This window comes from Rhincodon typus, chromosome 33, assembly GCF_021869965.1.
Source record: "Rhincodon typus isolate 14 chromosome 33, sRhiTyp1.1, whole genome shotgun sequence".
NCBI lineage: Eukaryota > Metazoa > Chordata > Chondrichthyes > Orectolobiformes > Rhincodontidae > Rhincodon > Rhincodon typus.
The window spans coordinates 22,070,552-22,085,941 of record NC_063364.1 but is presented as its reverse complement, the minus strand read 5'-3'; the positions used below and the strand labels follow the sequence as shown (position 1 = coordinate 22,085,941).

The 15,390-nt window shown below is 39.8% G+C and overlaps 1 protein-coding gene across 1 annotated transcript in view; it reads left to right on the top strand.

Annotated features, from left to right (window-relative positions):
• LOC109937386 overlaps positions 1–15,390 on the top strand; it is a 97,895-nt gene that overhangs the window by 67,815 nt on the left and 14,690 nt on the right. Inside the window, exons 20-25 of the mRNA XM_048615739.1 lie at positions 339–411; positions 1,835–2,587; positions 5,652–5,728; positions 8,949–9,090; positions 11,398–11,489; positions 12,921–13,037. Coding sequence (XP_048471696.1) covers positions 339–411; positions 1,835–2,587; positions 5,652–5,728; positions 8,949–9,090; positions 11,398–11,489; positions 12,921–13,037 — 1,254 coding nt within the window. The remainder of the gene's footprint in view (positions 1–338; positions 412–1,834; positions 2,588–5,651; positions 5,729–8,948; positions 9,091–11,397; positions 11,490–12,920; positions 13,038–15,390) is intronic.

Sequence of the window (15,390 nt, the reverse complement as noted above, 5' to 3'; positions counted from 1 at the left end):
CATGATAAAACTACTGGATTTTCATTTTAAAAACATTCAATTTACTGATATCCTTCAAGAAGTAATTCTGTTGTCCTTGTCTTTTCTAGCTTTCATGTGATTCCAGACACTCAGTGATGTGGTTGACTGTTAACTGCCCTCTAAAATGGTCTAACAAGTTACTCAGTTCAAGAATAATTAGAATGGGCAACAGGTGTTGACTTTACTAACAATGCTAATATCCCAAGACGAATATTTTTTAAAAACTCAATGTGTTGACTCAATCTCACTCTAAAGCAATAAAGCCTGTTGCTTAAACATTATCATGCTGATAAAGTGATGTTGGTGTTTGATTGCAGAAAAACGTTAATTGCTCCAAACAAGATTCTTTGGGGGGAAACCAGACATATAGCGGTATGACATCAGTTAAAGGTAAAAGAAAGTCTTTGGGAAGTAATTTGTTGACTACAATGTGACTAGGAATTGTTGATTTAAGCTGTTGTTGGTTGTGAGCACAAACTGGGTTTAGTTTTTCCTTATGGTTGTTATCATATTCAGGTTTTCTTCAGAAAAGTAGCCATGTTAAATAGACAAGCAGCTTCGGGTTAAAATATATGGAAGTTTTGATGCTGTGAAAAATTACTGAAATGTATATTTTGCTACCCTGCTATTGTTGATCTGTATTCAGTGTGATTGTTCCTTGTCATTGTAAAATGAATTCATGCTGACATACAGTCAGAGTTCCATATGATACATTAAGTGATTTATACTCTCAATTGTATAAAATTAGGCACATTCACTATAAAATCGTGACAGGAATAGTTGCTGGAAGTTTTGAGGCTGCAAATATTGTGGTTGAACAGATAATTTTACAATAATCACATTCTTGATGCCCTGTAATACAAATTTTGTTTATTGAAAATCTCCTGAATGCAACCTGCAGTGATCCATTATAAAGTATGAGCCAAGTGTCCACTCTGTTGCATGACTTGCTGATAAAAATAAGGTGAGTAAAGTCCCTATACTCCCAGAGGGCCATAGGGCTGCTGTCTCATCAGACACAAATGACTGTTGCTGAGTTTAACCTGAGATACCACACCTTCAAGCAAGGACTTTTATGGTTATCTCAGCTGGTGGGGGTATTGAACCAGCCAACTGGTATCATGCTGCATTGCAAACCAACCATTCAAGCTAACTGACCCCTATCGCTAAATGCAACATCCTCAATCCTCAGCTAAGTTTCACTGACTAAGGCTTATGACACTTTATTAATTTATATTTGTCTACACTCACTTCAATGTTTCCCTTCTCACCTCCCCAACCAAAGTGTACCTAAAATGGTTCAGGATGATACCATGCATCTCCTTACATTATATTCAAACAGTCAGCCTTGTAAAATATGCAATAAGTACAAAATAAAAACTGCAGGAGCTGCAGATGCTGTAAATCCGGAACAGAAACAGAAATTGCTGGAAAAGCTCAGCAGTTCTGAGGAAGGGTTACTGGACTCGAAACATGCACTCTGATTTCTCTTCATAGATGCTGCCAGACCTGCTGATTTTCCAGCAATTTCTATTTTTGTTTCTCAGGCAGTACAATTTTGGTCTCTCTCTCTCTTTTTGGAAGGGTCACTGGACCCGAAACGTTAACTCTTTATTCTTTCGGTTTTTAAACCCGTTTATAGTCCCCACAAAGTTGGGTGATCTATCTTTAAATTGAACTTGGAATGAAACTGTAGAATTGTAGTCACAGCAACTGGTTCCAAATGACTTTCATCACTACCAAGGTGATGATTAGATTCTTACTTAAAGTGCTGTGAATTTAGTGTTAATGAGGAATGTAATTACTGCTCTAGATCAAACAGAAGCCAGCAGTGGGAGCTGTAAATCAGAATGCAAGGATACCCAGGAATCCAGCAGCATGAAAGCAAACTCCTTTGGGAGTGAGAGTAACTTTCAGGACCAAGAAAGCAGCCAACAACTAATCCCAGTTCCTATCATCAGCTTGAAAGAAGTTCTGGAGGACCACCCTGATGTGCATGCTTTTCTTCGAAATATTATTTGTAATAAGGAGAGCATCTATGTCCTGGTGGAGAACACTGATCCACCATGCTACAGGCATACAAAGAGATATCGCAGCCTTCGCAAACGTGGAAACCGTGAGGATCCAGGACTAAAGCAAGGGCGCATTCTTCAATATTCCCATTCCAGTAACGAAGCTGGTGATGAGTACACAAGCTCGGAGATGTCTGAGTTAGAGACCAGTCGGTTTGTCCCAACATGGATAAGAAATGAACTCAATGAGGCAACATCCCTTGAAGCAGCCAGCACTGAAAAGGGCAGTGAAACAGACACTGTCACGGCCTTGGCTAGCAGAAATGTAACAGGTGCGCAGTGTTTAGAGAGTCCAGTGACAACGGTGAGCAAAACCAGCTCAGAAGAGGCAAACGTACAAGTCACGAAGGAGGTGTTTGGAGGGGCAAAAAAGACAAGTGGGAACCGCGATGGAGAGAAACATGGCCATACATCCACATCAGGCAGCTCTGAAGGGCAGTTGATGCCAAGCAAACAGAAGATCACCAGGAATATTGACAAACACAGGGAACCTGGTAAGATCTCGAGCAGGATTAAACAAGTATTTAACAGTGGCTTATATTTTGAGCTATTGCTACATACCCAGTTTGTCGCCAGTTTGAATAGTTTTTTTTAACAATTAACAACAACATTTTCAAACACACCCAAATCTAATCAGCGATTTATAGGCTATACCAGTAGTCTGATTGGCAGAATCACCGAATTGTTGTAGTTCAGACAAAGTCTGTTCAGCCCAACATATTTCCACCAGCTCTCAGAATAAGCATTATGACTTGGTGCCATTCTGCTGCATACTTCCCCAACCCTGTGCAGCGCTTCTATTAAAATAATCATCTAATACTCTCTTGTATCTAGAAATATAACCAATATCCAGACTGGAAAACTGATTAACGAGCAAAACTATCTCGAGGGACTCTGCACTACCTCCCTGGCTGTCTTGTACAGCCTGGTAGTCACCCATCCCCTAATTATTAATGAAATCAGGGATTCTGGAGATAAAATAGAAAAAGAGGAGTTGCAGATTATAAGATCAGCCACAATCTAGTTGAATAATACAACAGACTTGATGAACTGAATGGCCTACTTCTGTTGCTATGTCTTCTGGTTTAATGCCTGCAGGTCCTTATCCATCAGTGTGATGACCTCCCTGAATGTGCTATCCAGATTTATCCCTTTTTTATTTATTTATGGGATGTCAGAGTCTCTGGCTCAGCCAGCATTCGGACTCACTCCTTAATAAGCTAACTGCAGACTGATAATTTGTATACCCCTGCTTAAGGCCCTTAGTTCCTGTAAACCGTAACTTTCAGTTAAATGTTAAATTAAATTTAAATTTAAACACGTTTAAATATTTGGACATTAAAGACTGAGATTCCCTCAACTCCCCAAACTCACAGCACTCTGTCCAAAATGAGCTCTGGGTTAAGTTGCACAGGGATGCTACATTTATAGGTTTTGAACGAAAGAGCAAAAGTGAAGGATTCAAATTAGTCAGTCTCAGAAACTCAAGGGACTTGCCATTAATATACATCAATAATAAATAGATCAAATTCGGATCAAAGCTTGATGGCAGCTTTCTGTAACAGCCCCTTTGTTTCTATGAGTTGGAATTGAGCTAAAGTTGACAACTCACCCAATCCATGATTGTTCAGGCCGTGGAGAGGGAAGCTCTTTATTCCAACATTCTGGTTGGACCGGAGCCTGATCAGAGAGGAATTGTTATCCTCTTTTCAATGGGAGAACATTTTTTTAATTGTAAAACCTAGATGAAGGATCAAGACCTGTGCTGAGTGACAGAAGCTGAAGTATTAATGTCAATGAGACTGATAGCACAATAGGCCTTTTCTCTCCCCTGACAGCATTGAGGGCTTCTGAAGTGAAATTAGTTGGGTCTGTTTTTAAGTGAACTGCACAAGACTGTTCCTCATCCAGTCCTAACTGACACTAGATCTATTGGTGTGGTTTCCTGCAACTAGTGGAAAAAATCTCAAGGGGAACACATCTGTATTGGCAAAAAGTATTTTGTTTGTGAGCATGCAATGCCATGAATAATGTTTTGGTAAGACAACAATAACAAAAACAGCTGCAAAGAAAGAGAATATTTTCTGACTGTCAGACAGACAGGAAGAAGTCTGACCCAACTTTGAAAATCTATGGACTGTCGATTCCTCAGAGATGCTTGATATGAGTAGTGGAAATGTCACACTGATACAGTAAGGAGTGTTTTCAGAAGCTAGATTCGTGGATTTTGCTGAAATAGTGTTTAAAAAGAACTTCATTTTGAATCCTGTCCATGGTGTGCTTAACTCTAGCATCCAAAAATGTCCTGATCCCCAAAATGGCATTTCTCCCTGGGTAAAACAGAATAAAAAGAGTAAAAGTAGCAGCTGTTCCTTGGGAATCTCTGGGGGTCAATGCTTGGTGATGATGTAAAGGTTCTTCCCATGCCTGTAAACTGCATCCAGGTCTGTGAGAGGGCATGAAACATATTGTGTATCACAGATGGACATTGTGAGAAGTTCTGGGATTATTGACATTTCTGATCGGCCTCCAGGGACAAGGACCTTACAGAGCAAATGTCAGATGAGGTTCTTTGTGTTTAATAACCATGTTTTAAAAGCCCTGCTCTTAAATTCTAACCTCGCCAGGAGCCACTGTGACCTTGCATGTTTTGAGACATATGACAGGAAGGAGGCTATTGCAGGTTTTATGATGAGCATGAGAGTACCGATACATCATAAGTTTGTGCGAGGGAGATTCCTATAGCCACTGTTGTAACAGAGATACCACAAACGTAGTGTGAAGATTTCCTAAATCCATTGCTCCTAGCACCATCCTGAATGTGATTGCGATTTCCTTACAAACAGCCAGTAGACGAAACCTTCCCTGTTTTGTCTTTCATATATAATGTAGGTCACAAGCAAAGGATAAGACCCTGAAATTCCAAAAGGGCTTCAATTGCTGCAAAGCAATTTTGAACATCCTGAGGTCACGAAAGGTGCTGCATAATATTCTTTGCTTCAGTTTGATAATTTTACAATCACTCACCCAAGAAATTAACATACTCCCCATAAATAATTACAACGCCTTTATTGTAATCTCTAATGCCATTTTCTGGCTGCCGTTCATGTTGAAAATAATGTCAAAGACAGTCATTTCAGACATAAGCATGAGTAGTTAGAATATTTCTCACATGGTGTTCACTAACTAATACCCACTGGAATTTGTGTTTTTAACGAGACGGCAAGAACTGAATTCAGTTCACTCAACTCTTATTTTTTTAATGGTATTCACAAAGTGATTCAACCGAGGTCATTGAATTTGTGTTTGTTATGACAGAGATACTGGCTGTGCTTTGAACGCACAGCCTGATGTCTACCCAAAAGTTTAAGGTGTTACTGTGTAATGTGTTCCAGCTCTCCGGCTGAGAATTCATCGCACTTCTTTTGAACCCATTGTATAAACGCAGCCAGCCCCTGTTTCAAATTATTACAGACTGCAGTTACAGTCCACTCAGTCTATTGAAAAACACATGGAAGAACTTGTTACAACCTGTCTTTGTTTCATTGTTGTCCTCAGTACAAGATTTTGTGGCATCCACAAGTCAGTGCAGGCATTATCGGACAGAAATGGACATGGGCTTCCTCTCTTCTCCGGTATGTAGCTAGAATCCAAAATGATTCTTAAGGTCCCTCTTTTGAAATAGCTCACATTTGCAAGCAGTACTGTTGGCATATTTTGAAAACTTTTAAGCAATGGTACATCGTGCAGCTGTTTATGTGGTAATAGTATTTCAAATTACATTTCATGTCAAATGTTTCAAAATAATTTTCATGTGTAAACTATATAACACCAGTTAGCATGTGAAATTCAGTTGTGAACAGTTTTTGGACAAGGCTGATCTGTATGTGCTGTGTCTGAAAACACACAGACACACATTGTGGCCTGGCTGACCAGGCCTCCAACCAAATACCAATGGCCTTTAATGGCTGGGTGCTTATGGTTGAATGTTATTTTCCAAAGATGTTTCTGCTTGGACAATAAATGCTGTTGGTATTCTGCCACTCTAGAATTGGAGATAGTTGGACTGATTTTATGAATGAACTCATAGGAGGGTGCCTCACCTGGTGAGACCCCATGTTAGAATAATAATTTACAGCACAATCGGTGGTTGTTCAGCCCATCAAGCCTACACTGGCCCTCTGTAAAAGCAATGTCTCACTCCACAGCCCTGGTAGTTTTTTTTTCTCTTTCTGGTGCTTTGCAATCCTGATCAAAAACCATAATGGAATCTATGTCCAACCTCCGTTTGAGCAGTGGATTCCAGATCTTAACCACTTATTGAGGAAAGTCGCCATTTTCCGCACAGATTATAAGACTGCTATGTCATTAGAAAGAGACAACAGGTGGTGTTTTAACATGACGGCCACCACGTCTCAGGTAAGGGGAGAGGATGAGAATGGAAGTCCTTCATGGTAACCTCAGCCAGTGCAGGGAATTAAGGAGTGACGTCACTCTGTGTTGTAGACTGACTCTCCAGCCAACTGAGCTAACTGATATCCCCTCATTGGGTATGAAGTGGCTATATTGCGAAATTACATATTCCTGTTTTCCCAATACGTTTTCCCGCTGCATCTGATTCCATGCCACAAGTGACACTTCTGTAAAGCATGCTCTTAATACTGTTAAGACCCACAGACAATTATAACCTTTAAAAATAAACACAAACTCTCAGCCTTGTCGAGATTTCATGTTTTAAGGCATTTACTGTAATAGCAAACTGAAAGCACTCCTGACAGAACATTATTTTTATAGGCATTTTGCACTTAAATTACAGAAAGGAACATTCCACTTTAATACACACACTGCACTCACTACAGAACTACAGCTTTTTAACGGAAAACAAATCACAGCAGCTTCTGATGGGTTTGCATTTTCCCTTTCCAAAGAGTAGTAACTTCATTGACCATCTCCAGGCATTTCCTTTAGTTTTTGGAGAGTTTTCCTAAATCCATTACAAGCAGTAAAGCATGTCCCAATAATTCGTCCCCTCTAGCAAAGCCACAACAAATCTTCCAGAATCCTGAAATAATGGCAGCTGTTTACCTCTTTGTCTAGACTCCTGCAGCTGGCTGTGGTGTTTTACAAAGCAGATCAGCTTTTTCTCTGGCTGTTTGCGATATATTTTGATTTGGAGGGGCAGTCTGTAACCTGATCTCAGAAATGGCTACCTCTGCATTTTCCCTCAAGGCAACATGGAACACATTAGCCTTGCACCCATGTAGACATGCTGATTAGTTATTCTTAACCACAACTGTCTTTCTTTTTATTTATTTATTCATTCATGGGATGAGGGCATTGCTGGCTAAGCTAGCATTTATTGTCCAGAGGGCAGTTAAAAGTCAACCACATTGTAATGGGTCTAGAGTCACATGTAGGCCAGACCAGGTAAGGATGGCAGTTTCCTCCCCTAAAGGACATTAGTGAACCAGATTTTTTTTTGCAACAATCGATTAATGGTCATCATTAGACTATTTAATTCCACATGTTTATTGAATTCAAATTCCACTATATGCCATGGCAGGGTTCAAACTCAGGTCTCTGGATTAACAGTTTAGCGATAATACCACTAGACCATTGCCTCCATTCATGTTAGGATTAAATGCGTAGGCAGTTTACAACTTAGCTGTTTACAACTCAAAACCTTCAGCAAATTTCTGGGACTTTAGGAGACTCAGAGTCCACTCATTGTGACTCTGTCATTATCTTCAACCATGAACACTTTGTATTGTATCACCCCAGTAACAAATATGGGTCTCCTTTTGATCTTTAACCACCTGAGGCCTGTAGTCAAGAAAACCACAGAAATGGGCCACATGATACCTTCCATTTTACCTTAAGTTGAAGACACAGATCCAAAGATAACTGTATTATAAACCTCATAATCACTCTAGTTGAACTTTTTTCCTTGTGCTGTCATGTTGTTAATGTGTGTTTTTCTTAATGGAACAATCCCCAATAATGTTTTGATTGAATTGTTAGCCAGAAATGGATGAATTTGGCTAATGAGGCCCATTTCCATAGACAGTCTTGCTTGGATGATAATTAGGAAAATATCAATGAGACCTGAAAGAAGGAAGTCATAGTTTGAGGGTGGCCTTGTTCCTGTTGAAACAACCCAAATTTGGACTGCAACAGCCAAAATATCTGTCACATTCACAAGGTGTTACTATACAGAATCCTCAATATTGTGTTTGTTTTGTGCACATTTTTCACCATCAAATAAACAGGATTGACAAGATTCTATAACCATACAATTCAGGTTACCTTTCAATGCACTGACCTGAAGCCAGTTTATTAGGATGATGATGTTTGACTAACTTCAAGTAGTTTTAAAGCCCAGTGATAAATGGTGAATCTTCCTGTTCTGTAGAATTTACATTGTTCATAGTACCAGTGCTTGTCAGGCACAAACAATACAGTTGCCTCAAAGCCTCCAAATAAAATCACAAACACTTGGAACATGTCATTGCCTCATTCACATCTCATTCACAAAGCTCTTTCCAAACTCTTAAGCCCTTTTATATCCTATGCTCAGCGTGAGAAACTTCACCATTATCTTAGAAAGATTAATCTTGCCTTTAGTTGCCCAAGTTTCAACATTAGTAGAAAGTCTTAGAACTTATCAATTACCAAATCAGATTGAATTGTACAGCAAAAAAAAATCAAATATAACTCCTTAGATTACTTGAGGATGAGCAACAAACACAGAATTTTACTGTGTTTGACACAGAAGGGATGGTGAACATTACTAGTTAACACAGCATTATTAAACTTTACTGGCCATCACAATGTTGTCTTTCTATCTATACGTAGAGCTCCACCAATCCAGTCACAGTTTGTGGCAGGAATGGCTCTGAATCTCCTTGGAAATCAGGAATGCTGAGAACTGCAGGAGCTGGAAACCAGAGATCACCTAATAGACTACGTCTGGGCAGAGGACACACCAAGTGTCGAGGTATGATGATGATGGAGATTATTGTTCCATTGAAGAGGCAAAGATTGAAGTAGGGACTTGAACATTGAGATATGAAAATTTTAGCCATCAGAGATCTGTAACTGCATTTAATCAAACATGCCCTTATAGACAAGATTTTTAATTTAAGCCATGTTGATTTGTTGCTGTCAATCTCAAAGGGCTTATCTTTGATGGCTTCATAAGGCATAACATGATTGTTATAGACAGTGATGATGCTTTATGAACTGCTTAAGGACAGCAGGTTTATATCAGTATCATTTATTGCTCATCAGTGAATTTTGAGTTTCTTCAGTTGTTTGTGTGTGTTTTTATTACCTTGTACCATGAAAAAATAGTTTAATTTGGTCAGTGTAAGGTGCTTTTGAAAACTAAATTCCTCATTCTCAGTGATGGCACCACTTTTTAGTAAGGAAAAAAAGATCAACAGGGATCACATGGTTTTAGCTGGATCAGATATGATTAATGAGCCGTAAATAAATATGCAGAGAGAATAATTAGTAACCTTTAGGCTGAGTTCTGGTTTTTAAGATCATTTCAACTATAACCCAGGAGTACTGAAGGCAATTGAAGTGCTATACTTGAGTCTGATTACTTAGCATCAAACAGAACCAGACCTAGAACTTGCGATCTATATAAGTTAGTACTATAGCAAATAATATTCCTACTCACTTGCACAATTTCCTTGGGGATTCCTCAGTCAATATATAACAGCAATAAATCCCAAAGTTCAATGAAAAATCCAAATTACTTTTATGTGCTAATTAATTCAGAGATTTCTATTTAACATGCCGCTCCTTCGCAATTTCAATCTGTAACTTGGGGCTGTCTTTCCATTAAATACCATACCCTGCGAAAGTTGGCAGCCAGACCCCAGGGCCTGCTTGTTGTGAAATCACATTTAGCATTAGGGGTGGCTCACCCTGGCACTGATGCTGTCAGAAGTCTGCTCCACCATTCAATGAGATCATGGTTGATCTGATAATCCTAACTTCCTTGCAATGAGTATGTAGAAAACCAGAATGTGGAAACTGGATTCTAGTTTAGTTTCTTCCACCTTTCCCTCGGTTTTCCATTTGTTAGCCAGGTATCAATTCCAAATAACCCTCTTCAGCAACAAAGAAACTGTGAGGAATTGGCTGCAAAGCCATCTCCATTTCCTGCTATTTTGTTCATCCCTCCACTACCACCACCATCACCATTCCATCACCTTTGGGTTTTGGCTGCAGTCATTTACCTGTAGCTATTATTTCATGGCATGTTTGGCAATACTGGCTAGGCCAGTATTTATTATTCTCACATCGCCTTTGAGAGGGTGGTATTGAGCCAACCTCTACTGTTAGAGAGGGATTCCAGAATTCTGATCCAGTGACTATGAAGGAATGGTGATATGGTTCCACATCAGCATGGTGTGTGGCTTGGAGAGGGACCTACCAAGTGGCAGAGTTCCAATTCATTTGTTCCCCTTGTCCATTTGAGTGGTAGGGGTCTTGAGTTTGAAACATGCTGTAGAAGAAACTTTGTTGAGTTGCTGCAATGCATTTTGTAGGTGGTATACACTGCTATCACTGTGCATTGATAGTGGAGGAAGTGAATATTGAAGGTGGAGGATGTGGTGCCAATTAATTGAACGGCCTCGTCCTGGATAGTGCCAAGCTTCTTAAGTGATGTAGAAGCTGCACTCAACCAGGCAAGTGGACAATATTCCACCACACTCCTGACATGTGTCTTGCAGATGGTGAACCCTCTTAGGGGAATCAGGAAGTGAGTTACTCATTGCAGAGTTCCCAGTCTCAAACATGCACTTGTAGCTATTGTATCTATGTGGCTGGTCCAGTTCAATTTCTGGTCAATCATGACCCCAATGTTGTGTGAAAGCTGTTGCTGAATCATGTAGAATAGATAGAAGCCATTCAATCCATTGTGTTTGTACTTGCCTTTTGAAAGAGTTATCCAATTAGATTAGTTCCCTTCCTGTTTCTGTATAGCCCTGCAAATGTCATTTGTTTCCAATATCTGTCCTATGCTTTTCGATTTGTTATTGTTGAATCTGCTTCAACTACCTTTTCAGGCAGCATATTCCAGATTAAAAACTCAATGTAAGACAAAATATTTCCTCATCCCTCCTCTGGTTTTTATGCCAATTATTTTAAATTGGGCTGTCCAGGCAGTGAGAACAGTATCTCCCTACCTGCAATATCAGAACCCCTCATAGTTTTGATCTTTTCAATTAAATTCCACCCCCACCCCCCAACCTTCTCCTCTCTAACAGTATTTTTCTTTACCTAGCTACCTGGATGAATGCAGAAATATCTGCTGTGAAAAGCTCCAAGTACTATCACCGTCCTGCTCTGCCCACGTCACCTCTTTCAAAGAACAAGGTTTGGTCATTTCCAGCCTCATCATGTTGATACCAGTTCAGTTTAATTAGCTTCAGGTCAAAGAAAATGAGCTCCTCTCCTAATGTCCTCCACCAAATTACACTTTAATTGTAATTTAATTGAATGAAATTTGCATATGTGTGAAGTCTTAATAGAATATTAATTCAGCAAAGTGTATTTCAATCCCCTTTGTTAAAGGGATGTTATTTTTAAAAGGCCTGTGACAGTCATGTGAATAGCACTGTGCTATCTGTTCGAAACATAATTATCCTGACAGCTGCAAACCCAGTGATTGCCCTCATTTGATCCAGCCTGAGATCAGAACCTGCGCTGCATGAATAGTTCATTAGTGAGTGCTCGAAGCAATGGAATCAATGTTTACCAGGTCGTCATTTCGTGGGATCCAAACATAGCTCATGGCCCCTTTACAGTGCAGCGACATCTCTGACAGCAACACTGATATCTTACCTTGTCGGCACCTTTACTGAGGGTAGAGGAGAAATACCTCAACTGCTGCCTCTCTACAGAGGCGGCTAAACCACTGTCAGCAAACACAAACGAATGTTCTCGTTACTTCTCAGAATGTGAGAAAAGCCTCATTCAACATAATGGCGAGAGAGTGCTGCGCCGTTTGTAGTATCATCTTTAGCTTGAGCAACAGACCCAGGCTCTGTTTGCTCTTTCAGAAAGATGTAAAAGGTCCTACGGCATGATTCAAAGAACAGAAGAATTTTCTTCATGTCCTGAGTAATATTTATCCCTCAAACAACACTATTAACACGGGATAATGCCACTTTGTGGCAGATTGATGTGCGTGAAATGGCCAGTACATTTTCTGTATAACATCCGTGTTATAAACATTTTACAAAAGGTGCTATATAAATGTAGATCTTTCAAACCTTTCTTTTAGTGCTCTGCCCTGGTTCTACTGAGAATGTGGTAGTAGGATGTAATTCCTTTTGCTTAGCAATTATGACTGAACACCTCTGGAATACTTCAGAACTTAACCTGAACTGAGACTGAAGTGAAAAGCAGGCAAATCCAGTTAAAGGTGTCAGCTTTACTGGACACCTTTGGTTGTCATTTTATTCTGGTACCAGCCAACATGTTTTTAATCCACTGGCACTCAGAGGAGCTGGCACGCATTTCCTTACATGTGGGTAATCCTCTGATTGTTGTACTGTACAGATCTACCAGGCAAAGGTTGGAAAATGAACATTGCTTTATTAAACTCAGGCACGTTCAAAGTCGTGTCTCTCATCATTGCTGCTGACACGACTGTAAATAGTTTCGCAATTATCTCTCATATGGAGTGGTGCAGGGATAATATGAATTGAAATTCTGACAGTAAGTCACAAAACGATTTGGGATTTAAATATAACGTTTAGAATAGGCAGTTGAGCAATAATTCCTGTTCTCTCTCCTTAATAGGTTGCTGAATTGGCCAGAGAGGCGAAGGGAAAAAAGCGGATTGAAGGCAGAATAGAGCCACAAGAGGCAAATCATAATAGTCTGCACCTACTGGAGGAACAGCAGCGACTTGCACTGGTATGACTATCAATTTTCTGTCACAGGTTCAAAGTTTGATGCCACTAACATTGGGACCGTGTGCAGACTGGGACTGCAGTTCTGGGGATCTGGGTTCAAATCCCACCCTGTCAGATAGTGGAGTTTGAATTCAATAAATATCTGGAATTAAGAATCGAATGGCGACCGGGAATCCATTGACAATTGTCGGAAAAACCCATCTGGTTTGCTAGTGTCCTTTAGGAATGGAAACTGCCATCTTTCCATAGTCTGACCTACGTGACTCCAGACCCACAGCAATGTGGTTGTTGCCCTCTGGGCAATTAGGGATGGGCAATAAATGCTGGCCTAGCCAGCATCGCTCTCATTCTGAGAATGAATAAAACAAAAGATTCTATGAAGAGTTACAAACCATCCCTGGCTGAAACTTCTCCACGTTTTATGAATCCAGGCAAGATGTCCTCAAAATAGTTAGCTTGCAGGTCAGGAGGGATTAACTGGCTCCCATTCTTATTTCAACCTCTCTCTCATGGTTAATTTAAATGTATCCCCTTCCCTTGTGGATATTTTTTTTCCAATCCACGGATATTTATGTTTTAAAAGGAAGCAAATTAACTAGGCTTTCTTGAATTAAAGTAAGGGGGGGTGGTGGGGTTCAACTACTAAACATGAGAAAATGTAATAAAATGTGACAAAATGTGACACCAACATTCACACAGATAGGAAATGTGTATGCAGTGAAAAGTTACCAGCTAAAAAGATACATGAGTCAGACTTTGGGTTCCGTGAGGAGTGGGTGGTAGAATGTTGTGACTGTTAAGTTGGATGGCATTGGTACAGTGAAACGGTTGGGTTTTGTGATCCTTGGCTGTGCAAGTTAGTTGTCAAGCTTTTGTCCTCCTTCCATTTCAATGGTGATTTCACTGGCTCCCAACACTCAGAGCGAGAGAGAGGCTTTCTTTATCTGCAGCGCAGGGATGTCCAATAGCTGTTGCCAAACTGGGACTTTCAATTTCAGCTCAGTAACACACTGATTCCAGGGCTGCAGGGATTATTTTTAACCCCTGTTCTTATGTACTTCTGAAAGGGTAAAAGGCAAATATGTACTTTGACCTCATTCCAGGCTGAGATAATAATCCACTGGAGATGGCATTCCTGCTGAAACCGATAATCAGTTCTTGCCTTGCATCACTACCTCTTTAATTCTGTGTTTGAAGTTTCCCTGACACTCTACAGGTGTGACGTTCCATAGGTTCACACAGAGATTTTCAGCAATCAGTGAATTCCATTCTGTGAATTTGCAATATCAGCAATTCTTGATGTTTAGGTCCATTTATTAAAGAAAAAATTTGTGTTGTCAAAAGTTCAAGTGCATGTAAGTATTTTATGATTAGGATCAGCTGTCATGACATGAGATATGACAGAATTGTACTGGAGGTGATTCTTTTGAACGTTGCTGTGGGGAGTCAATTGGTAGCTTTTAATATAAAGAAGCCAACCTGTACCACTGCCCTTCAACTCTCTTCTCCAGTTTACTTTGACCACTACCAGTGAAGAAAAACCAATTTGTGTTCTCGTCAAAGGTGTTGACTAACACTGAACTGTGGTTCTTCTGTAGCTGACAGTCGCCTAGTGACTCATTCAATTGTGAGTCTGGTGATACCTTAAGAATTCTGTTCTTATTTGAGGTGCAAGCTTTTCACTAGTAGGTAAAGGGAGCCCAAGGATGCTGAGGAGAACATTTGTATACAAACTGCTGACAAAGTGAAAACCACCTCATTCAATTCAGACTGGGCCTTGCATTTTGTATGGCTCAATATCACATTTGGACATGAATGTATCAGCGAAAGTGCATTAGAAAAACTGCAGCAACTGCAAACATATTGCATCGCCCACAATATTCCAAAGCACTTGGCATTCAATGGGTTATTTTGCTACTATTATGATTGCCTTGAAATCAGCAAGACAAAATAACCAGATTTGCTGAATTCCCCAAATGAAATAACCAATGGAAAAGATTTCACTGTTTTTATAAGTTTTACATTAACTAAATCAACATAAATATCAATTAGCAGGCAAATCATGTTCAATATAATTGATAAATGGCATATTAAATAGCAGACACAAAAAAGGTAGATTTATCTGGCAGCCTACTCAGCATAAATGGCACCAATCTCAGTCATTAGGTTCTTAAGAGACTGAAATCCTACTTAAGGAAGATTAGCTGTTTTCCTTAAGCATCAAATCTCATCTGACAGCGGTTCCCAATCAAGCTATGTACCACATAGAGTCATATACAGAATAGAAACAGACCCTTCGGTCTAATTCTTCCATGCTGACCAAGTATCCCAATCTGACCTGGTCCCATTTGCCA